General features: G+C 38.1%; 1 protein-coding gene across 2 annotated transcripts in view; it reads left to right on the forward strand.

Annotated features, from left to right (window-relative positions):
• OLA1 (Obg like ATPase 1) overlaps positions 1-26,291 on the forward strand; it is an 85,535-nt gene that overhangs the window by 10,822 nt on the left and 48,422 nt on the right. For both annotated transcript variants that reach the window (XM_040703439.2, NM_001031254.3), the window contains exon 5: positions 24,834-25,009. In XM_040703439.2, coding sequence (XP_040559373.2) covers positions 24,834-25,009 — 176 coding nt within the window. The remainder of the gene's footprint in view (positions 1-24,833; positions 25,010-26,291) is intronic.

Below are 26,291 nucleotides of genomic sequence, written 5' to 3' on the forward strand. Positions count from 1 at the left end.
GCACTAGATTTCTACTCTCTACCTTAAAATGGTTCTGTATCTGCAAGAAGAACCAGAGCACATGGGTAACAACCACATCTAGCCTTTGTAACCCTGTTGATCCTACAGTTTGGCCAGCTCTGGGCAACGGCTTAAACTTCCCAGGGTGTTCACCTAGACAAATAAAATTAATACTGGAAGGTCAATAACCTGTGAAGTTAAAGGTGGACAGCAGAGGATTAAAACGTCTTAAGCCATTGCAGAAGAAATTTGCAAGACCTGTCTACTGTAACTTTAAGAACAGTGCTAGTCTCATGAGTCAAGGAAGTCACCCTCACATCCAGTGCTATGACTTATCTTTCTTTCCTTTTGGTGAACAAATATGTATAAAACTCACATTGTGTACCTTAGGACTGTTTGCAATATGCTCTACTGCTTTGTCTTCCACAGAAGAATGAGCCTCCTTTCCTGGGCACGTGGGTGAGGGCTGTGGGAAAGGTGCTGGAAAATTGTCAGTGCTCTAATGACTTAGCCTTGGTCTTTGGTGCATAACATGTCACCAGGCTGAGTGAAAGTGACACCTGAGCTGTAAGCTCTAAGCCCAGCTAACTATGGTTTAAAGCACAAACAAACTTAGGTAAGGTTTTGAATAGTCTTTATTCTTAAACTTTGGCACAAGTAGTTGTTCTTTGAGAGCCAGATAAGTCTGGGTTAGGGAGCAAAAATTTTGCATTGCTGAGTAGCATTCTTTCAATCTGTGATGATGGAACAGATGTCTCTCAAAGAGAGATTTTCTCTCTTCAGAAATAGAAATGGAGCTGTGACCGTTCAAATGTTTTTATTACTTTTCAAAAAATCCAATGTTTGTTTTGAACTGAGGTTGCCTCTTGCTGTCCCAAGTAAAATTTTGATTGTAATGTACCTAGCAGGCTTCTTTTCAGTCTCAGGTGTGGTAAACTGTGCAGATTGAGTTAATTACTTAAGCTCATTGAGGAGGAAATTGATTGTGCTTAAGTTCTTCTCTAGCCTTTATTACAGTTTGATAATACTAGGATTGTAAGTCTGATGGTAATTGAAGTTAAAAAGGATTTTGGAGCCCACTTTGCCATTCATCTTTAGCCTAATACATTGTGTCTCTCTGCGTCCAATGTCTTTTTCTCATCAGAACAGATGAAAACATAAAAAATTTCTTATCTAAAGGCCACCACTCTTGTTGGAGTAGTAGCATCTAATGCCATTCTATTTATAGATGGAACTTGTTAAATTTCCTCAGCAGGGACTTAAAGCTATGACCTTATAGGCCAGAAGCAGGAGAGCTACCTACTGAGCTACAAGGGCAATCTCTCAATTCTAAAGAATACATAGAAAAATTTGTAATATGCTGCACTGTGAGTCATAAAGTACTTGAGCAGTAAACCCCCCCCTCCCCTGAGAATAAAGACCAGGCAGGTTGTCTTTACTGAGTCATTGCTATTATTTGACCTACAACTACTTTTGTTATAGATCTGTGTGTCATATGGCAGTGTATAATTGCTACTTAGGCAACACAGGTGAGACTTACAGTTTTCTCTCTAACATCTTAGAGAAATTATCAGGGTTTGACAGTGTGTTCAAAAACAGTCACCTAGACATACTCAAATGTTTGTCTCTTTAACTGAATGTTGTTATTGTTGGGGTAAGGTATCTTGGCTTGAGGTATAGTTTAATATTTTGTAAGATTGCTTTGCTGTGGAGTTCATTGAAAGCTTGAAGGTAGCAGTCCTGCAATATCTTTTCATTTATTTTTTCTTACTTCTTGCTATACTATGAAATGTGAAAACCTGTTTTTCTTTGGTTGGAGGAATGCCATGTTAGGAAAGGTAAAACCAAGAATTCCTTGCAAGAATTTGGGAATAGACAACCAGGTGGGATGTTGATAAGCATCACTTAGGTACAGCAACTGTATCAGAAAGATGAGTAGTCTGTAGACTGAGAATGTAGTTTCACATCCAGGAAGTTGCTTTTTCAAAAGCAGCTCTTCTTTTTAGGCAAGTGAAGTTATCATTAGGACTTTGTATTTAATTCTTGGAAGTACTTCTTGTTTCCTTGGTCATATTCCCTAATCCACCTGAGGACATAGGTCTGTGTTTGCTCTGAAGAGAGCAGAACGTGGGTCATCACTGTACGTCGTCAATAGGACAAGGCAGTATGCAAGTGTGCCAATATCAAATGAGTTGGTTTAGTTACTGCTGAGGCTGCTGTGAATTTTGGTGTATTCACAGTAAGCAGACAAGGAGCAAGTGCCAAAGTGACCATACTGCATCATCTGCGGGAGCGGTGGCCTCCAGGTGGGGGAAACTAATGTATCAGCTCCTGGTGGATCTGCAGGCAGTGTAGTCTTTGTGCCTTGAAGCTTCTTTTAACTTCCTCTCCTCAAATAAGTGCTAAAATCTCTGATTTTTAAGTAAGAAAAAATCTGTGATGACAATAATCTAGTTAAAGAAGACAGGAAATGTATTTGAAGTACTTGTGAAGGAGAGCGGTGGTGAGCACTGTGAATGCTCTCTTGGGCTGAACATTGTATTTGACTTAAAAGAACTTTGCCATGTTGTGGGCTCACATTTAGTTCGTATTTTTCAAACAAATATGTGCACATCATTGGACATAAGTTCATTGTATTTACATCTAAATAAGATGTATGCTTACAAGTCACTGTGGGTGTAGTTAACGTTCTGCTATGTCATCGTGTCTCAAAAAATGAATTAAATTCTGAGTCGTCTGTACTTGTTGGTATACCCAATACATGATATGTTACCTGCAATACTACTGCATTATGTGTGTTCTGTTATCTGCAGCTGTACTTGTGCACGTAAATGTTTTGAGACCTCTCCAAATTGCTCATTTCAATTTCTTCCTGATACTGTATCTCTATGTAGGTGAAGCCAGGCAGTATTTCCCTGGTGTAGATCTGTGAGACTGCTTTGAACTGGGTGGTGGGAAAAATCCTTTAAATGAAGCCCAGGAAATAACTGGACTTATTATTCTGGTTAGAAGTTACATACCTTATATGAACTAAAATGGGGCTACTGACTTAAGTTGGGATATGTAATTGTAAGTCTTAATTAAAGTCTTAATTAAAATACGGTTAGGCAAATCTGTCTGACGTCCTGTGTAATGGCAATTTAATGCTTCCTTTTTCTTTGTCTGTGGTTCTGTGAGAGCTTGAAAGTCAGTGACAGCAGTTACTGCACATTAGAGAGCTAAACAACATATTTACCCTTACAAAAGTAAAGCCTTAGGAGGCGTATCCAAACAAAATCTCTGCACAGTAATCCAGTTTGTATACACCCTTTTTTTTCTGTCTGAGTCTGTTTAATAACAATGACCAAAATGCCACTTGCAGGAAAAACAAGTGCTTGCCCTACTGTTCGTACTTTGTGCCTAACTTATACAACTTGCTAAGTCTGTCTTTTGGTAGCGTTAGCAGCTCTATATTCTAATCCCTTTTGTCATCTGTGTGCTGCCACTTTCTTGTGTGCTGATGGAACTGATTGCAGAACCATGCAGTAAAATGGCTTTGGGAACCAATTTGGTTTTAAAAAATAATCGTATTCTTTTTGCTGGGTTATTTTAAAAATAGATCACTTTTCTAATCAGATTTTAGGTGTAACTCAGCAAACAGTCATGGTGTTCTGGCTGAGGGAGCATTAAGCTCATTTGGTGAATTGGAAAAAATGCCTCTAAGAAGTCAACTATAGGAAATCTCTGATGCAAATTGCATACTTTGTTTTTTCTTTTTTTTTCTCCCTGAAGTGTTAAGCTTTGTCCAGGCTCTCTCTCATATCTCCAGGGTCTGGGATTCCCAAGGGGCAGTCCTAAGCAGTAAAGACTGAAGCAAAGGAGAAGTTCAGTAACTGCCTTCTCAGTGTCCTCCATTACCAGGGCACCCAGCTCATTCAGCAGCAGACCTGCTTTTTCCCTACTCTTCCTTTTGCTGTTGACGCACTTAAATAATTTTTTCTTGTTGTCCTTGACCTCCCTCTCCAGATTTAATTCTAAGTTGGCTTCAGCCTTCTTTGTTTCATCCCTGTGTGTCCGTTCGTGTATTCCTCCCTAGTGGCCAGACCGCTTTTCCACATTCCATAGACTTTCTACTTCCATTTGAGTTTTTCCATGAGCTCCCTGTTCATCCACGCAGATATCCAGTCTGGTTTTGTACTCTTAGGAATGCACCCATTGAGCTTGAAAAAGCGGTGCTTGAATGTCAGCCAGCTCTCTTGGGCCCCCTACCTTCCAGTGCTCTACCCTGTGGGATTACCTCCAAGTAGGCCCTTAAAGAGTTCAAAATTGGCTCTCCTGAAGTTCATGGCTGCAAGCCTTACTTTTCTTCTTGTGTTTTCAAGTGATTTTTTTTCTAATTTAATCATTTCTCTATGGTGTATCAGCAGAGATTTTGGTGATTTGATTTCTCCCCTCCCCCTCCTGCTTTGGAAGTTGTCTGTCTTGCAGCTTCAGGTTTCCTGCAGTTATTTCATAGTGTGTTTCAGAATACATTTTTATCCTGTAATCCTGTGTGGAGGAACACAACAAGCATTGGGCTGGACTTAAGTGTTGGATGTATGTCAGCAGCAGTTGCTTGAGCAGCTTTGGAAGCTATTGTTTTCATATTGATGCCAAGGGGATTCTCTAGCCTCAGATAACACCCTGAAGTCTCATTGCTTGCAAGCAATTAACAAGCACGTTAATAATAACCCACAAGTGACCATCTGTTGTAGTATACGTCAGAAGTGCTACTTTTAGTTGTTAGTTTGAGTTTTGCCATTAAAGCAAAGCTTCAGTATTTGTACAGGATCTTTAGAACCTCCTTGTTTATCCTTAAATATGGAAATTATTTTCTGAGAATTCAAGCATTATATGGTTAATTTAATCTCTGTTAAAGGTAGTTTAAAAAACTTGATTAAATCAACCACTACCCTTCTTTTTTTCCCAGTCCTTTTCCTCTTCCTCTCTTATCCCCCTCTTTTACCCCGAAGGACTCAAAGTACTGTCAGACAGATTTTACTTCCAATAATGACAATGGCAGATAAGCTCCTATACCTCAAGCTCAGTTTTCTAGTTAAAGTTATAAAAAAATGTTTGAACATAGGTTTACATTTGCATTACTGAGATAGCCATTCATGAGATAACAGTTCCTTGAGGCTTACTGAATATTTTCATGTGCCAAGCTTTGGTAATTTGATGTGAAAATTGATGTTTCAAAACGAAATAGCAGTAGGGATGAGAAGTCAAGTGTGTGAAAGAGTTGCAAACGGGGAGGAAGTGCATAGCAAGAAGAATGTGCGCTACCTGGGAGGGATTGCTTGCTTTCAGGGGAAATATGGGAAAATAGGCAGTATGAGGCTCCAGGGTGAGCTCTGAAGTGTTGCAGCACGGAAAGACGGATCCAGCGAACGTCACCACTGAAATTGTGTGTATATGTATTTTGTGTGTGAGATAGAAATATTGACGTGTCATGTTTTTTAATTGTTAGGGATGGTATGGCAAAATTGCCATGCAGAGGAGAAGTCTAATATCTTGGTATGTGCATTTAATCTATCCAAAAGAGCAAATGCTTAACTGTTCTAATGATGAGCAGACAGTTACTTCACGGTTTAATTACAAGGCAGACTATAAGGATTGTTTCAGTCTGCTTGTTGCATTTTTTGCCTTCTCAGTTTGTCTTCCAAAATTTTCTAACGTGGCTGAGCCAGTCAACACCACTCCACCTATATTTTAATCTGAATTAACTGTGTGCTTATAGTGTCTTTTTGCTTGGAATACTTCTGTGCTTAAATTCAAGTGAGAAGTTTATCCTGCATTACGCAGTGTGGACGTTGTACTTATTTTTTTAGTATCCATTTGTGTACAGAAAGAGAATAAAACATTATTGGACTTTGAGTTTAGGGAAAAAAAATGTTTCTGTAGTGCTTCTCTTGGTCCAGGACTGCAGCAAGCAAGAGCTGAAGCACATGGCTGTGTCAGTTGGTTTAGAGACTTGAAAACAAATAATTTCCTTCAACTGCTTTGAAATATTCCACTACTGTTTGAGACGGAGTATAAAAGATGGAAAAAAAATAGTCTTATGTTAAATTGATGTAATTTATATGTATCAAAGTAGTGCTTAAATACTGAGTGCTTTGTGCAGTTAGAGAACGTTGTGAGTACACGCAGAATGCCCAAGTGATGGGATCTAGCCTTAGCTCGCTTTTTGGCTCTATCAAAATAATAAATAATTTTCCCTGAGGCATGATTCATCTCTGTAGTTAGTATGTTGGGCTCTTATTTGTAGTGATTATGTTTAGTCATTATGATAAAACACATAATAAAAATTTTGCTAAAGAAGAGTTAAAAACAGCTCTGTTTTCTTTTTATAAGCCACCTGTTGCCTTAGATGCATAAGTACATACATTCGAACAAAGTGCTCATCACTTGTCAGCCATCAGTGGCAGCATAGAAATTACTTGTGGTGCTTGCTTTGCAAGAAGTTCTTTTGTGTTTGTGACATCAGCTTTGTTTTATACAATTAAAGTATTACACGCTAGAATAATCTAAATTGCAACCACTAAATGGTGATGTAGTTCTTTTTTCATAGAGCTGAATTTGTTTACTGATTGTATGCAGCTATTGACTACTGTTTAACATGACATGTCCCTTTCGCCTTGAACAATCTTTGGAAAAGGTGTTTTTTTGTGTCCTGTTCTTGTCTGCCACCCTCTCCGTTCCCTTTCTCTTCTCCTTTGTGGAAGGCTTTTCTCATGCTTTTATTTTTTCTAAACAAGTAGATATAAATACGTATTAGGCTTCAGTATATATATATATTTTTAGATAGCAAATAAATGGCACATAAGGATATTGCAACATAGAGAAGTCTTGCAGTAAAGTGATCTGGACTGCAGGAGATGTTTAGTTCCATAGGAACACTTTTTGTCATTAATAGAGCAGTTATTATTTGCGTGCTTTAAAATAAAACCCCAAATCAAACTTCAGTTTTTGGTCACTTCAATTTGGGGTCACTTCTTCCAGTTGTGGCCCCACTGTACTAATGGCTGTACAGATAACTACTAAATGACATTCCATTGGAGATGCCTCATCTGTGACATCTGCTCCTCCGTACTTCTTTTACTCACGTGTCTTTGTGCCTAGAGCTGAGAAGGAAGAATCTGTGTGTGCCTAGGTTATGATTTGCTCATTTTAAGGTGTTTTCTGTGTTGTGAAGCAGGTATTCAGTGCTGTAGAAATACATGGGGAAGGTACTGTGTCCTCCTCCAAGTCTGCAGTCTCAAGTAAGGAATCATTTGTAAAATTATATTTTCATTTGTAAATAAGCATTTTTTGTTATTTCATAGTTGGGTGAAATTAGCGTAGGTTTTTATATGCTGGTTTTTCTAATGTGCCTGTCTTGTTCTATGTAGCCTTAGTTTAGGAATAACATCTCTTTACATTTCTGGTATGCTTATTTTAAATCCAAGTCATGGTACCCATGTGAAGCAATTAGGTTATAACAGTTGTCTACCATTACAGGTTTTGAAGTAGAAGTGCTTTATTTTCTGCAGGGAATGCAAGACAACTGTGTAAATGCCAAGGGATGTGTGTGCAGAAGTGACTGGCTGTGCTCAGGCTGTGCTAGGAGTAGCACGAGGTGTGTGGCAGGCCTTTGGCTGCTTGGCCCCTTCTTGCTGCTGTGTGAAACCTTGATGGCTAGTCCTGGGGCTTGCCTTAGGTGGCCATTCCTCCTCCTAGGGCTTGAAGAGCTGAGTTAGGGTGTACATACAGTAACTCAAAGCTCAGCTTTCCCTTCTGCATAATGTCCTAACTTGCCCTTCTGAGCAGTACTCGCTGCAGGTGTAGGAGTGCCTGCTCTAGGGGGCTCCATCTCAAACCTTCTTCCTCATGTGCTGCTGCTGGAAGGAAATAAACCTGATGCAGTGCATTCTGACCGTTCTGTGTGGCTCTGCTGGGGCACGGAGTCTGTACTGGTTACAAATGGGAAAATCTCTGAAACTTGATGCTGAATTTCTTAAAATGAGATAGCACATTTGGGCTAGCTTCTTTTCACTTGTTAAAGCTTTTACTGAGGGAAGGGGGGAAAGTTATGCAATGGTATTTTGAGATAATCCCTCAATCTACAAACAAAAATGCAAGTAGCTAACAGTTGAGTAACAATTACAGGACCGTTCCAGCAATAACTCTGCTGTGATGGGATGTGAGAAGGTTGTAAACATAACCTAAAGCCTTGCTGAGCACTAAAGAAATGTGACTATGCTGTAATAGGTTTTCCTTTTTCCAATTGGTGGCTCTCATATGCATGTGATTATTTTTAAGTTTGCATTTCACCATTATGGTTAATCTGATAACCCTTTAACAATAATTATACTGAGATTTCTTGCATCTTCATTTTAAGCTACTAGCTAGATAAACAACTGATTTATGCTCTGATCTTTGCTTACATTTCCGTCTCGTTTTTCTTGTAATATATGTGTAAGCAAGCATGAGGAGGGAACAGAAGTGACTTCTTAAAGTACTCTCACGTCCTTTCCGAGGACGTGATTCTTTTGTCATGTGATATTTGGGATTGAAATTAAGTGAATTGCAGTCAAGTTCTGCTCAGTGTGAATAAAGACGGCTAGGTCTGAAGCTGCACTAGTCCGTATTGTGTTTATAAAAGCAGAAAACAAACAACCTCCCCTTTCCTTATTGATTACTGAATGACTTCAATACCTGTGCCATAGAAAAGGAGTAATTTAATTGATCATTTACAAATACACGTTCTTGTTGTGTGAAAAGAGAGAATGTTTCCTGGTAGTTGATTTGTCCTGTACTGAAACAAAATAACACCGCTATGCTTGCTTAAATAAAATTGTTTTTCTTCTCTGTATGTTTTCACTCCGAGTGGTTTTGAGTATTAATGGCATGCAATTGTGTTCTGTGAGTAAATAATTGGAGACATTTGTTATGTGTATACATTTTCTTTTATACAGAAGCTTTTAGCGTCTCACTGTTATTCATGGGAGCTGGAAAGGACAACGTGAGTGCGTAGGGGGGTGCAGGTGCCCCTCCAGCCCAGTGTGCCAGGCAGCTTGTCAAGCATCCTGCTTGCTAAGCCTCAGCAGGGTTTTGGTTATTAACACCAGGAAAGAAAATCTAGAATTACGTAATAATTTGGTTTTAATGGAACCTTTTGCCAGACACTTCAGATGATAGGTGCACCATCGTTCTGATCTTCCTGCCCTCAGGCTGTGCAGCCAGAAATATTTCACAGCTACCCACAGGCTTGCTGTAGAGGGAAATGTTCTTGCTCTGTATTGAGTGAGGGGAACCAGCCCAGTCCAGGAACCTGGTGCCAGTCAGTGGGGCCCAGCCAGGATTTGATACATCAGCAGTGTTATTTCCTAGAGCAGTGCTACTATTTTGTACTAGAGGAAGGAAAATATGACAGTTTGTTTGCAAACTTGGTTAGAGACATAAAAACTTCTTTACTGGAAAGGTTTCTTTTGGACTGCTATAGCTATGGGAAACCGAAATGCTAAATTTAGTGGAATTTAATATGTTGATCCCCAGTTTAACACAGAAAAACTTCTCATCTCAGTTGAAAACCAGTGCAGGTTTTTTTTTTCCTGTTTTAAGCTTAGTTTTTGGAACAAATGGCTCTTCTTTGTTTTAGAATGAGTGTAATTATGTAGAAGTTCATTATTTCTGCATTATACAAGCACTGCATGGAAATATTTCCATGTAACTAGACTGAAGTATTCAGCATGTTTAAAAAAGAACAAGCCTTTTGGAAGCCTTTGGTAAGGGAAAGATTACTCCTGTGATGCAGTTTGAATGCATAAATCAGTCTCATATGTACAGTATGCCCCCAGTTTTGGTATTGTGACGGAGTGAGCAGACAAGGAAGCAGGACGTGTGCATGTCAGCGTGAGGAGGAATGCAGATGGGAGCAAGGCAGCATTTGCCTGGTATGTAAATGGCACTAAAGGCCCCTCCTAGGAGGGGATATTGTATGTAATATTACCAGCCAAGTAGTGCTGAGAGCTGAAAACTGGTAACTGAAAGCACATTGTGAAGAAACAGACAGTTTTACTAACTCAGGAAGCATTTTTAAGGTTAATAATTGACAAACCACAAAGAAAATGATCTTGTTATCAGGGTACTGATTTTTCATCAGAATCAAAAGCCCAGTCAAAGGTAATCCATCTTCGGTTCACTCAACCTGCTTTTTCTTAGCTGTACTGCCTATCGGATTCTCTAAAGCAAAGGACTTTATATTTGTATGTACTATTAAATCAACGATGGGATAGAGGCTTAACAGTCTCATAGCTCTTTGGGAGTTCCTGTCTTCTGCAGTGAACATCAAGCTTCAGAAAATGATTTCGTAGAAACAAAGTACTTGAAAAATCAGTGTTGAGTAAACACTAGCTTGTTGGTGATGAAACGTGGCCTCTTTTCATACCATTGCAGCAGCTATACTTCCCCCCTCCCCTTTTTTAAGTGGAAAAGCCTCCTGTTGTTTTATAGTGGATTTTTAACCTTCTTGAAGTTTGTCTGAGGTTTTTGTAAGCTCTGAATGTCAGGGTTTTCCTGCCAAACAAAGGTGGAAGAATCCAAGATGGATAACATGTACTTTTTCTTTCTGTATTACACTGTATTAGGTGATACTAAATGTTTTTTATTCCTGATCAAATTTAGATTAGAGCATTTCATTATGTAAAATTTTATGTATGGTATTCTTTGTCAGGGTTGGAAATCAAGGAAAAAAGTGAGCATGAGCAGTGGGCTACGTCTTCATGACAAAGTTCAACTGCTTAGAAATCATAAGGTTACTGAAAAATAGGACACAACATTTGAGAGATCTTCTCTTCCATCAGGTTCTTCTATATATCAGGTGAAGTGGTGATGTAGTCTGCTAGGGCAGGACAGTTACCTGCCCTGTGGCTCACTCCTTGCAGCCCTCTTTGCAGTGGTTAAGAGCACTGCTTTTGGATTTCAAAACAGTAACGTCTAGATGGATGTGCGTACAGTTGCCAGCTTATAGCCATTAGGAATGCTGGTGAGATGGGTGCTCTGCCATCTGTCGGGTGGTGGCCGTGTCTTGGGGCTCATGCACTGTCCTGCTCCTATCTGGAAGCCCCCAAATGCCTGTGGCTGTGTGCCAAACTTTATGGAATGCCTGACCCTTTTATTACTAACCATCAACGGATTCACGGTTCAGTGTATACCCATTTAGTAATCGTGAAGTTATGGTGGAAGTTAATGCACCTTTATATGTCCTGTAATTTGAAAGATTTTAATGTTAAATAAAAAAGAAAAATAATGAGAGAAGCATATATAGAAACAGGTGAATGGTGGTAGGATACAAATAGAGGGTTAAAAATCAGAAGGGATTTTCATGTGAAAGTGTTGATGCATGTGTTTTAGGGTTTGGTGGGTGCTGCTGTTGATGTGTACCATGAAATAGGATGTAATAAATAGAAGTTGGGTTTAAAAAGAGCATGGAAAGGGAATTGCTCCTGTTTTTGAATTGTAATTTAACTGCAAAACATAAAACGATTATCTGACAAAGTGTGCAGCTGAGGTGATGCTCGCTGCCAAGCAGAGCACTTAGGAGGACACGGCATGTGTCTTGGCAGCTGTCTCCTCGCCGAGGCCCACAGTGACACTGCTGCAGCTAGGCCTGTGCACCGCTGCTTGGCCTGCCAGGAGCCCAGTGCGTGCTGGTGGCTGAATATGTCTCACTGCCATGATGATAGCAGAAGTTCTTGCTGAACCTCTGCATAAATGAAGATATGACGTAAGAGGTTGGATGTTTGCAAATGCTGAGCCCTGCTTAGGGATGCAACCATGTGCAGTAGCGGTGCTTGTCTGACGTGAACCGTGTGCTGAAAGGGTGGTCCCTAAACCACTTACCCAACCATGCATCCCTTAGCTGGGCATTTTGAATTGACAGAATACTGCAATTTCAAATTGCTTGGTTGAGATTTTTAACATAGCCAACAAAAAGGTTTGTAGCAAACTGTTTCCTATGCTACTGTACTTTGTAACATCTTTGTCTTTTTCTATCATTAAGAAAAGTGTTTCTGTAATGTTAATTAGCTAGTAACTGCTGTTTTCGGTGTGCTTTAATTGCCGTATGTTGCTTGATTATATGTTATGAAATAAACTTAAGGTTATCCTAGATTGTTAAATGGTGAGCTAATATGTAACTACTGTGCTTAAGGTGAGGTTTCTCGGTTATGGTGGTAGGGATACTGGGAGGAGGTGTAGCTGGAAATGCAGTCTCATTCTTGAGTATTTATAGACAATTTTAAGGATTACTTCCTCGATTTTAAAATAACTATTTACAGGAAATATCTGGTAAAATACTTTGAATCATAATTGTGCATAATCATAAGAAAGATTGTCAAGATGTAACTCTTGGTTGATTTACGTGTGTGTTACTAATAGGCATCCTTTTCTGACAGTCTAATTGTACAATCCAAGATACTTATCATTTACTATCACTTAAGAATTTTTTAAAACGCTCCTGTTAAATTATGTTTAGTAATAGGTACATTACAAGTAGATAAATTACATATGTGTACCTCTCACTGTGCATCTGGATAGTGTTGCAGTGATAGCTGTACTTAATTAGTAAACTCTTAAATAACTTTGTGTTCTGAGGCAGTTTTACATTCAATTTCTGATAGAACAGTGGAGCTTATACGTAAAGATCATGATGTTTGTTCAACAGTTATTATTAAAAATACCAAAACCTTATAGATGACTTAAAGCTTCTAACAATGTAAATTTGAGTTTTTTACATATTAAAATAAAGAAGTTGAAAAACAGTTTTTTGAGCAGAATTTTTAGTATTGGTTTATTCTATAACTACTTTATCTCCTGTAGGAAGTTATTTAAAGTAATTTTTATATTAGCCACTGGTATAACTGATCTAACACTGAAAACCAGTATGAATTATAATATTGTTCATGTATAATATTTTTCATGTGCTTTAATCTCTGGTCTTTGCAGACAGAGGCTTTAAATACTCGAGCTTTTTTCCCTCATTCCTTTCTCACACTGCTGGAATAGGATCAGTAGTTCTTTCAGTTAATGGTACATAGAAATAAACAGCTTACAATTTTAGCTGATGTATGACTTCATTTTCTTCTCTATATCTGGAATTTTAACTTTATTCCTAGTTAAGTTTTGTGCTTATGTTAACATCCCTTCAGTTCAAGAAGTTCAATGTAGGAAGCTGTATAATTCAGATCATGAGCTAGCTTTGAAAATGCTGCAATATGTATGAAGACAAATCCTGTACTATGCCAGTTTATTTCCTCTGAAGATTTTCATCATTTCTTTTAAAGAAATGTTTTAAAAACAACTTCACAAAAGTTACCAGCTCTCAATACACCACTGGTTAATAAGTTATTACGTTTTAGATCTTCCTGTTGGTTTCTTCTTGTGTTTTAATTTCTCTCTTGAAGAGTCAAAGTAGAGTAGCAGTATGGCCAAGCAGTGTCAGATCAAAGAAGGGTAAGGTGGGCTGGGGGTTGAGTGGTAGTTTTTCCCCTGTAGCCTAGTAAAATGTGGCATTTTAAGTGCTGTAAGAAAGGATAGGAATTGTGGATGCTGTCTCAGTTAACTAACTGCTTAGGAACTCTGAATATGCACATATTTGATCTTGGTAAAGAATAGAATTAAGTGTTCTTACCTCCACAAATATTGGAAGGGAAATCAACAACTACAGTAGACTTTACTGTTTCTAACAGACCACAGGAGCTCTGATACAAGTGGGTCCTTATGCTGCTTATTTTAAAAGTGATACCTGTTGTCACAGTTGTTGTATTAAGTCTCACTGTCAAGCCATTAAATAGTGATTTAAAAATACATATATTGTTTACCAACTAAGCTTACTGCAGATCATTTTAAACACTATTGGTGGCATTTTTTTTATATGGGAAGCTGAAAGCTGTAAGTCTCTTGAATTCTGTAGCCACCAGATGTCTCATCTGGGTATTTAGTGATTTTTCAATACTGCATTTTGATGCTTTGTATTTTGTTGACAATGTAGTTGCTAGAATAAGGTATTTCTAGAGTTAACCTTACAGGGTTGCTTCTGCGGGTAGGAAAGAGCATCCTTAGTCTTAGGGAAAAGGAAGAAATGTTACAAACTGCTGTTCCTAAGATGATGGTGTGCAACTGAGATTTTAAAACACCTGAATTTGCCTTTGATCTAAGGTTGATTAAAAAATAAGTGAATAAAACTGGACTTTAAGTGAGAAGATTTAAAGCTGCTGTATCCCTAATAGCACTTGTGATTATTTCAGTGGCCGACTGAAACATTTAAGTGATGAAAAATGTTTCTTTGAACAGAGGGAATTGGGTTTGCGAATTGGGAAGAGAGAGGGGAAAAAAAAACTTTAAATCTCCCTCTGATTATGATTATCAAACTGAGCTTTGTTTCAAGATCTTAACTGATGCTTTGCTTTCATAATTTACTTGGTATTTATTTTCTCTGACTTAGCTGATTTGATTTTGTTAGAAGGTGTCTGTAACAAACTGGATCCATCAATAAGTAACTTACTTACAGCGTTATTGTGCTCAGTCGTGAGAAGTTTAATTGCAGTTTGCTTCCATCATTTTTCATGACAGCTGTTGAAAATAATGTGATAAGATTGGATTTATAGCGACTTTAGGAAGCAGATATTTGTTCAAAAGCAGTCGGGGAGTGCAAAGATCCATGCCAATATTCAGAATTCATATTTCCCTTGAATGGAAGGTTGTGATAAAATGGTACATGGTGTGTTTTCATTGCCTGTTGAAAGACTTTCATGCAGTTAAAATAAGCATTTTGATGGTGGTTGAATTAAGAGTTTTTGTCAGTCTCTTCTCATCATGGATGATTAGACTAAAACGTCTGCTTGTCTTGACTTGAGATCACCACAGCTTCAGATAACATGCTTTGTGATTGAAGGTCGAAATATTTTGAATTCTAATAGGCTGCCAGATGAATTGCTTGAAATAGACTGTAAAATTTCAAGGCTTCCTTTTCCATCTGCTGTGAAAAGAACCATTGGGAATGGTTGAGCTTGATGATCATAGAATTACGGGATGGTGATTCTAAAACCCTCAAAGGGAAGTTGCTATGGAGATCTAGTTCCAAACTGTGAAATGATTCACCTCTGAAAGGCTTCAGGGTCTGAGAAGCTGAACACATCATTGTTCAGGTGGTCATTGGTTAGGAAATTGCTGGTGCCTGTGTAATCAGCACTCCTGTGGTAGTTAACGATCTAAAAAGGTTTGTTCTGAATGATGTGGGACAACAGCAATGTGCATAAGATGGCTTCTCTCAATCATAGTTTGCTCAGCCTGGTGCTTGTAAAAATACAGTGAGCTAAATGGCAGAGAAATGAACTGCTTCGTTGAGGAAGTCTTTTAAAAACAACATTTTTTCCTGTGATGGATTTGACATTTGAAGTAAAAGGAGAAGAACCGTTTCAGCTTAAAAAGCGGTGGTTAGCTGTTGCAGAAGTATCACATTTATATATTTATTTTGCAGGGAGCAGAATGGTGGGGCTGCGTACTTGTGCTTGTTTGCAGATTAAAGGAGCAGTGCTGCTGGAAACGAGATTTCTTCCAATCCGCACCTCGGGAGCGTAACGAAGTAGCCTCGATGTGCCGATATTTCTCCCATCCCATTTTTGGGCCTATCAACCATTCTGCTTACACATTTGCAGAAATTAAGTAGCATCCCCTATGTCCCGGATTAAAACTAATCCAAGCGTGCGTTTTCCTTCATAGTTTTTAACTTACGTGAGGCTCTTCAGGATAGCATAAATGAACGGAAACTATCTGCCATATACGTGCATAGAGCAATGTGATTGCCACCCATTGCTAAAATCTGTGAGCCAATTCTTAAATTACTTGACAACTTAAAAATACACAAATATTTCATGTGCTTTTTCAAGAAAGTCAGAAGGTATGTGCTCAGTGCACAATTGATGTCTACAGATGTAAGTCTCTCATTCTGCATAAAACGTTAGACCGTAGTAAGAGAAACTTCTGTTATATTCATTGCACATCTGTTCAGTATCATCTCTTGTCGTAGGTTCTGTTAATGGAGTTGTGCAAAGGCAATGCCACTGGCTACTAGATGGTGCCAGATAGTTACAGAACAACTGAAATGTTCCACAGCGTAGTTGTCGTTTAAATAAAGGCTTAGTAGGAAGCAAAGCAAATCCTTGAGTGCTCAGGATTTCTTCTCGGAAATTGTGTACAAAAAAAATAAGTTCTTTACTTTCCGTGGAGTAAGTCTATACAAGTAATATGCTTAGTTTGGATGAAAAGTAATCATCGTACATAAAAAATACTGTATGAAGAACAAGGAGTCTTGGAACCAGCTCATGATTAGTTTGTTTTCAATTCTGTCAATATAAACTAGGTAGGCAGAACTCTGAAAATATGAATTGATTTACAAAAGAGGTATCTGGAGGAAATGTCTTAACTTTACATTATGTATTATGTTCTGAATGTGGACTGGAATGTCCAGAAGGAACGTTGCATGATAAGGAACTTTTTTATACAGTAAACTTACTGATAAACTTTTTGCTTTTGTTTTTTTTTTAAATGGCACTGATGAAACAATTTTCACTTGCTTAAGTCTTCATCAGCTGTCATTTTTGTTATAATTTAATTGGTCTTTCCTGAGGTTATGTTTACTTTTCTTCCATTGTGTACAGGCAAACATCCTCCAAAGATAAACAGTCAGATACATAGAATACGCTTTTTGTCAGCATGTCATAAATTGACTTTGCAACTCCTTATAAATCCTGTTCTTAAAAAAAAAAAAGCAGCTACTCTGTTTATAGGCCAGTCATTGTTTGCCTACAGGTTGCCTTCTCCGCTGTGCTAAATTCTCTAATTTTTTGATAGCGTTGTGTAAGGCGCTGCACAGAAGTTTGACCCTTTTGTAGTACTCTTGTTGTATTGTAACAACAGTATAATTTTAAGTTTGTGAATATTTGGCAACTGCTTGGATAACTAAGCTCTCGTAGCTGAGATTTTTTCCTTGCTGAGTTTTGTCTAGGTATTTATATAACTTAAGATTACTTCAAACATTTTTGAGGAGAAGTTGCTTCATTTAAAATAATTTTTCAGTAATTCTTTATACTTTTCACCGTGGGTTCCAGGAGGTTTGTAATTTTATGTTCTGTGCTGAACTGAGCTGTTCATTCTGTATTCATTATGTTACAAAGAGTAATAACACTCCAATGTGTTGAGGACTGCAGAACTACATGGACTTTGCAGTGTTAAGGATCCCAAGTGCTTCGGTAGGAGTCATGGTAACTGCTATGCGGTGCTGTAGCAGATTCAACAGAAACTTGAAGGCTCAAGTGTTTCTAGTTATCTGCATGATTGCTAAAAATCAGTCTGTGATCCAAATGAACTGTCCGTGAGTAAGTAGAATACGTATCTGGTCATTTGAGGATAAACAGACTTGTCGTGTGGGTTTCTGCTGATGGTTGCTAGTCGGTGTTTGTGACTTGCCTAATAATGTTATCTTAACAGTGCAATTGTTAGTAATTAGATCCTGTTATGATGGCTCCCAGGAATTCCAGTTCAGGCTGATGCTCTAGAGATGGACACATTCATACAGAGAAGTCCGAAGAGACTGACCTTCAGTCAGCAAAAGCACATAAAATGTATCATGGAGGTGATGGTGGTGGAGGTAATATGAATGTGCCCTTAGGAGCCATTTTTTGTACATGGTAGATGCCGTCAAATCACAGATATGTGAGTTCCAGTCTGTTCTTGAGTAGCAACATTGTGTTCTGTGAAAGGTTGCAGAGGTGTATAAGAAGCTGTCCAAAGGTTTGTAGGAGAACCTTTCTAAGTGTGCTTTTTTGGGGGGGGGATGATGCTGAGTATGGAGGGTGATGCTGTGGAGACTCCCTTGTTACTGTTTATTTCTCTTTTCAAGACTTGAACCCACAGAGAAGTTTTTCCATCATTAGAATGTAAAACAAAATGTTGTTGAGCTCAGGCTAACAAGACCGCTCACCAAACATTAGCATTCTTCAGTCTTTTTGGTTTTTGGAAATTTTGCAGTGATCCAGGCTGGATTCCAGGCTTCTCTTGTTGTTCCGACTAACACAGTTGTGTTTTGGAAAAATAGGAACTGAGTCTATTTTTTCCTATGGAATCCTCTTAATTTGTGTGGTATGACATCTGTCTCACAGTTGTACTTCGAGTGCTGCCTTTCCTGGAGTCTTATGACAATGAGTCCATGCAAATTACTGCATGATGTGATCTTGAACAAAGTGTCTTGCAAGGTGTCCCAAACACTACTTGGTGGACAGTGCAGTGATGGTATTTCAAATATGTGATTAAGGGCAATAAGAGTGAGCCCTCTGCAAATGGAGGCACGAAGGGTTCAAAGATTATTCCTTCAGCTTTCAAATAATGTTCTTTACCCAGTGCGACCAAGTTGATAGCAAATCTCAGCAGGTAGAAGGTTTTGCCTGTGGAGTGTTGACTGCATCCCAGTGGTGCTGGGATGAAAGAGCAATGGCAGGTAAACACATTTTACATCAGAAATAAATCGCTAATATTTGTCGCAGGTTTCCAAGGATATGGCCTCTGGAGCAGTTTTCATAGATCAGCTCAGTGGAACTACTTTTGTGGTAACAACTTTTCTCTGTTAAAGTTGCTTCCACTAGGAACCAAATTGTGGTTTCGTCTGCTAACTTACACATCCTTAAGTGAATTGCTTTGCTTCAGGTTTTCCTCTGGAGGTTTTCATTCTCATCCCTGACTCGGTGAAGTACCTACTTGACAAGTACTTCTATGCAAATATAAATTCTTTGTGTGCTCAAGAAGTTGATACTGCAGTCATTTATAATCCTGTATTTCTGCTACACGCTCTCATTGTGTGTGTGCCTGTGCAGGAATAGACTTGCCTTTTTTTGTTAGATACTCCCAATAGATTTGATATTGAAAGAACTGCTATTCAACTGTGATTTCAGACTTTTGGGGAGGGGGCCTAGCTTTGCACCCCCTGACTGGTGCAGTGTTAGGACTCAGCAGGGGAAATGTAGCCGCTCGTCTTTTGTATGGGTAAGTAATGAATTTGAGTCCTAATACCTCACCAGTCGAGAGAGCCCAAAGCAGCTGCTTTTACCGTCCCGTGTCTGTACAGACATATGGTGTGCATAAACTACAACCTCGTGTTCGAACTAATTAATGCTGTGACTAATATTCTGAACTGTTTTTCTGTTACTGGAAATCAGCTAAACTTGAGAATAAAAACAAGTGTTTTTAATGGGAATTAAAACCTATTCTTGTAGTTCTAAGGTGCAGGTAAAACAAAATAATTATTGCTACTGTGTCTGCTTGCATTTTAAATAAATTTATACATATTATTTTTTTACAAAAATCTAGTTAACTTTAAAATATGTAAGTTTTCTTGTCATTTAGGGTTCTGTGAAGCTGATCATCAAGAGGGTTGCAAATCATTGGCGGTTTCTATTTTCAGAGTTCCACATCCCAGAGTAATTTGCTTTAATTTCACCCAATTTAACCTATACTTCACACCATCACCATTCAGCTTTAATAGCTATGTTCTATGCATAAGAAAAGCAGATAAATGTCCACAATTAGACTGTGAGTGATTACAACTAGTTAGGGCTTTATGAAGACAAAACTTAAAGGGCTGTGGCACAAAACAAAGCCACAAAAGATGTCTGAAAAAATTCTTTCTTCAGAAGTCAAGGTTTACTACAGCATTTTATTTAATTCTTTTTTTTTTGTAGTTGATTTTGCTTATGTTGAAGATGTAGGCAGGTGCATCTTCAACTGAAAATTGCTCTGCTTAAGGAATATTAGGTTTGTGTTACAGGTGATTAATTTTACTTGAAATTAGCTTGCAAGGGAAAACATGCTAAACCTACTTTATTTGTTGGCTCTTTATTAGTGCGTGTTGCATTTAAGAATCTGTAAAGTTTGTTGGCTCTGACAGCTTTCCTTTGCCCTACTAATTGTGAGTATGTGTAGTAAAATATATCATCAACGAAGTTTAATAGTGTTAAATGTACCTCGGTTAGAAATCGTGGTATCTTTTTTACCATTTAAGTCTTCATAATATCAAGGATAATGTCAGACAAGCTTAAATGGAGATATTATTTATAACTTAATGTTTTGGACATTTTTGGTCTTGTTTTGATAGCTCAAATATTCTGCTTCTAAGCCCCCATTCAAGGTACTCTGTTTTGTTTCATTTTGTTCACTCCTCAATTCCTACCCCAGTGAATGGCCGGATAGGTATCACTGCTCATTTACTTCAGGGCTTATAACAGGGTACGTATCCGTATTGTGATGTATGTACTGTGATGCGCAACTCTTTTTGATAATAGTCGTTGAATGTATGCTTGTGAGGAAGTGCAAGTATCAATTATTCTCTCGATCTGGTTTTGGGTGGTGTTATTAAACATCCTTTTTATAGCTCACTGACAAAAAAGCTGGTTGTTACCCTAAATTCCAATGGGAGTTTCAGCTTGTGATGCAGCTCAGATTCTGATCAAGTTATGAATATCCCTCTTAATTATAATATAGCATTAACCAATGCAGTCACCTACCTTTCACAGATGAATGAAAGACACCAAAATGCTGTTTGGCGAATATTAAGCTCCACCTAACATTTTGTTCAATTTTATTTTAAGGGTAAGAGTAATTAAAGAAATGAAGCAACTGACATATCAAGTGTAAATTAATCTTGGAGATATTAATTAATTTCCATAATTGCAATTAGGACTGGAATCAGATATGTCCTGTAGTATCATTTTGATTTGTATTTTAGCATTTCGGTAGCAGCTTGGAGCAAATAGGAACAATAAAGTTCAGGCCATAGGCAGCTTGGTTTTTGCATCAAACTAGTTTGATATGCTATATCATAAAACTTTCAGTCCAATCAGCAACTACATTTAAATACTGCAAATTGTGGCAGCAAAACAATAATTCTGCTGATTAGCCCCTTTCCATTTCTTGTAAGTGAGCTGTTTATGCTGTTGAGTACCTTTTGAAAAAAGAAAAAGCCAAAACAGCCTTGATTAGTCAAGGAGTAATTGGATGACTTGATTTTAGCAAGAGAATGAATTGGTTGATGATAGCCTGTAACTAAGTGTAGTGGTTCTGTTCAGATGAATACATAACATACAGTCATCAGATCTTGACAGGTATAACATAAGCAATGCAAAAATCTTGGGAGGCTGAGAGGTAAATTTTGTCAAAGAATTTTGAAGCTGATTCTTGAAAGAAATGGAAAGAAACGTGCATGCCATTAGATGATACTGTTAAAAATGTGACTGTTATTACTTCTGAGCCGTATACATATTTATCTGTTATTACTTTTGCTTGTGAAGAAGAGATGATGCAGCCTGTGGCCTCACTGTTGCCAGGACCTGGCAGATAGGCAGATCCTATGCATCGCCAGTACAAAACCAGTCTGGCTTCCACATCTTCAGGCAGTCATCCTGTTTTCCCAGCCTTAGCTGTCCTGTGTCACTTGGAAGCAAAGCACAGAACCAGCTGTCACCGCATTACTTCTTTAACGTGTCTTCACACCTATTTTTTCCCTCCTAGTATTGCATTGGAACACCTGTAGATAGGTGTCATCACTAACTGGGTACTCCCGGTTAGTGATGCCCATGCGAAGCTCCCTGGCTGCTGGAAAAGGATCTGCACTGCTTGATGGCACTGTGGGCCCAGCCAGTCCAAAGAAAGCAGCCAGGGATAAATCCCTACAACTGAGGAGTCCTTTACGCTTGGGCTTGCTGGCAGCTGAAGAGGGTGCTGGGTAGTTGGCAGTGGGGATTTCCAAGCTGCCCCTTTCTTGTAACTTTGTAGTTAAGCTTAATATATTCCTGTGTAAAATCCTTGCCTTGTTTGGGTAGCGGTTTCTGCATGCCACTAAAATATTAGAGGAATTTACCACAGGAGACTTGCTGACAGCAAGCTTCATGTTTTCAACTCTGTGGGCCTTGTTCTTTTACGTCAAAGGAAGTGGAAGGGATCTGCCTTCCAAGCTCAAGTGCAAATCCATTGGTGTTTTCTGGGGAGAATTTGAAAAAAGACTTCTCGCTAGGATACCTTAAGGAAGGGGCGAGTATCTTCAACTTCACTGAAAAGGCTGATAAACCTTTAATAGAAATGTACTTCTGGTGGGACACACTAGACACCAGAGAGCTCATAATCCATTCCACAGATTACTGATTATGGTTTCCCATGTACCTTCCTGTATGGCTGTATGTTTAGCTTTAATCAATATCCTGTTCTTATTCACATAGTTCAGACTTTGCAGAATTGCTTCCTCCCACCCTGTCCTCTCTGCCCTTCTCATTATAAATGCATTGGCGAACAAGATCATTGTCATTTTGGGATGGTTTATTTTCTTGCTCTCAAAGGTTTCAATTAGGGATTGTAATTTTTGACTGAGATGTTTGTTTTGGAACTTTCTTGACCAAACCTGTTTTATGCACTTATTTTTTCCTACCTCTGAGGTAAACTGATTCCTTTTCTTTGTGGTAGATGATACTGGCTTTTCCCAGAGAGCATAAAACCATTTGAAGCAGATTTATATTCCTAGCTGCTGTTTTTTGCTTTGGAAGGCAGCTTCCCTAAAACCTAAATAATCCATTCACCTTTCATTTTTATGTTTTAAATATGGGATCCTGAGGCATAGAGCTTTTCTCCTGACTTAAACAGTGTGTTTTATTTTTTTTAAACCACTAAATGCAGCAGGAAGATGTGAACAACTTGAGAATGTGTTATTTAGGTGGCAATGTACACTATTTTTCTTAATACAAGGATGAAGGATGAGTTTTTTCTTCTTTTAGCCAGCTAAACACTATTCATCTGTTGAGAAAGCTGGTCTGGTAGAAGAGTTTTTGATCTGTATGGTTATATCTTCTTATTAAGTTTTTTTATTCAGGAATTTCCTTGTAAATCTAAACAGATCTGTAGAATGTTATTTTCTTCTGTATGCACTCACATGTCCAATGTCCCATTGCTGACTTATGTGAACAAATAGGGTTTATGGAAGGTGACAATTATGTGCCTTTTTCTTAGCTGTTTTGTCCTGGTATGAGTTAGTGTGACAGGCTTTCTTTTGACTGATCAGCCCGTTTTCCCATCACAGCCAGCCTCAGGATTGCATCTGTTGCAGAGGTGCTTTTCTTTGTAGCGGGGGTACTCCGGGATCGTTCTTGGAGAGCGACAGCTGATGGGCAAGGAGGGAGCTTCCTCTCACTGCTCTTTTAAAGGCTTTTGTGTATTTGTCTGAAAATGATTCTGATGTTTGGCTGCCAGCAACATTTTAGACCTGTGTATCATCTGTTTTGATGTTGAAATCTTTATTGCTAAAACCATGATTTTCTCTAAGTTAGAAAGAAAACCAAAGTTTAAGATGTGTGTGACAACGAAGAATCTCAGCTGCCTGTCAGTTAAGGAGTTGTTTGTAGTTTAGCTTTTTTTCCCTACTTTATAGTTAGTACAAAAAATGCCTTTTTTTTCCTTGCAAAAAAAAAAAAAACAGTTTACTTCCATTTTGGTAGTATTTAAATAAAGTTCTCATAATGACTTGTGAGACATATATTTAAAGTTACCGGTTAGGTGCACAAATACTCTGAAAATAGTTCCAGGAATGAGTAGTAAACTGTTCATATTTTTATTTTTAAAATATGTATTGATGTTTTTTAATGCTTTTTATCTGATAATTTAAGCCCTAGTTGAATTATGTTGCCACGTTGCCTTCAGAAGGGCATGAAGTCAGCACACATGCTTCAGTAATATCTGGTTGTTTTACCCTTATGTTTCCAGTTGGCAATTTGAAATTATGGCTTCAACTGCACTTTAAATATGTGATAATAGCATGTGTTTCTAATAAGGGCCAGCACCATTTTGTTCAGATAGTGTGAATGGTTGTCACTCATATATGACAAATGCACCTTCATCTGCTTCTTTGATGGCCCCCTAAAAACCATACCCTCAAATCAGGCCGATGAAATTAGCTGCTGTGTAAATTGTGTGTCTGAGTGGTTCATTATCTAATCACCGTCAGAACCACAGTGATAAAGTAGATTGAAACAGGGAAGAGGTCTGCCAGATGATTTCAGGCCTTTTTTTTCCCTAAACCCCGTTTCCCTTGGAAACACTAAGAGTCATTCAGAACTTCGGAATTCTTTGTCTAGAACTTCTTTTTTTCTTAATGCATAAAATTGGTCAGCCAGTGAGGGTTGCCAGGATGATTTGTAAGGTTTTCTTTCCACCAGTCATTTACTATATGTGCTAAAATGTTCTACAATTTTGAATTTGGCTGCTGTTTGCTATTGGTAGGTAAGATACCATTAGATACAGTGATACCAATTTTCAGAAAAGTGCTTTAATCTGTTCTTATTAGAAAAAACCCTTAACGATGGCTTAATCATAGACTCATAGAATGGCTTAAGTTGGAAGGGACCTTAAAGATCGTGTAGTTCCAACTCCCCTGCTGTGGGCAGCATTGCCAGCCACTAGATGAGGCTGCCCAGAGCCCCATTCAGCCTGGCCATAACTGCTCTCCTGAAATGCCAAAATGCTGTGCTTTGTACCTATGTGTATAAATCTTTGCATTTGGGAGTTTATATATAAATTAACAATCTAAAACTGTATGATATAAAATGTTGCCTGTAATGCTTGTGTACAGTCAGTAAGACAGACTGCTGACTTGACTTTTTCATTGCAAACTCTTGTGATTCTTGATAGTTTGTTTCAAATTCTGTCTTGTTGGCTTAGTACATAATTTAAATTTTCTATTGTTTTAGGAGCATTTGAAGATGATGACATCACTCACGTGGAAGGGAGTGTAGATCCTGTTCGAGACATTGAAATAATACATGAGGAACTTAGACTTAAAGATGAAGAACTGATCACGCAGAGTATAGACAAGCTAGAAAAAGTAGCTGTGAGAGGAGGAGACAAGAAGTTGAAACCTGAATACGTGAGTATAAAAGCAGATAATTTATTACTGTCTGCATTGAATTCAAATTTTTGTATTGTTGGATTTTGCTAATGGTTTCCCACATGTGTAATATAAAACTCTACTGCTATTTTCATGTGTTGTTCAGTGTAAATAAGTATTGAAATTTTTTTGAAAGCTTAATATTTCAATTGTAAAGTCATTGGAATGGAAGAGAACGGCTAAGGTTGGAAGGGACCTTAAACAGTGCCCCCTGCCAAGGTGGGGGGGGGGCGAGGGGAAGGGGGAAGGTTTGTCATTTAAAAAAATATAACTGTAATTTTCTTGCTGGCAGGTTTACTATACTGGAGTTGATAGTGCTTCATCAGACTTAGATCAGGGGTTTTGTCAGAATTCTAAGTCCATCAGTTGCTTCCAAATTACTCTTGCTATTAAGTTCCACTGCGATACCAGCATTCCTAGTGTCACTACCGAGTGAATGTACCTTCTTGATCTGGTTGCACTTGGTGTTTTTTGTGCATGTTAAATGAAGACTGCTAGTTGAAGTTCCTTTTTGAATGTAGTTGTGGAAAGCTGTTTAAATGAGCGCAATTATCACAGGGTAACAGTGGTGGTTTTTTGTAGGTTAGAAATATATAATAATTATCAGCTTCAAGTATATTTTTGCAAATGATTATTTTACTGCCACTTGACTTTTTAGTCAGCTACAGTTTGCCAGTAGTCTAGTTATTAATTTTTCTTTATTTCATGAATCTTCTAAAGATATTTCTGGTGGAATGTAAAGCATATTCTCTAATTACTACAACAGCATTTCAATATGAGAACAGACTATTTGTGGTTGGTAATTATGAAGTAAAAAATACTCGTTTATCCTGTATTTTTTAGATAGCAGTTAAAAAAAAGTTGTCACATCAGTGCTGGTATTTTAGTTTATTAATATTGAAACACTTTTTTTTGGCCATAGCTAGTTTTGAGTGTTGAATAGGATCTTAAATCAAATATCCCTGTCCATGATGCACTGATGAAAAAGCACTTCCTTGGTAGTTTCTGTTGGTGAAGAACTAGTTCTTGTCTGGCTTTAGAAGTATTCTATTCCGTTATTGGTATAAGTGAGAAAAAAAACAGCTAACGTTGGACAATTTGAAGTCCTTCATAAAAGCCCAGAGAGAAAATTAGATGTGCTTTCCATAAGGTCACCTGACACATCAACCCGACTTTGAGAACACATGGGCAGTGATTTTTGTCTTTCATATATGGTTGCATCTGCTTAGAAGAGCAGTGTAGCTTATGCCTACAATTTCAA

This window comes from Gallus gallus, chromosome 7 (genome assembly GCF_016699485.2).
Source record: "Gallus gallus isolate bGalGal1 chromosome 7, bGalGal1.mat.broiler.GRCg7b, whole genome shotgun sequence".
Lineage (NCBI taxonomy): Eukaryota > Metazoa > Chordata > Aves > Galliformes > Phasianidae > Gallus > Gallus gallus.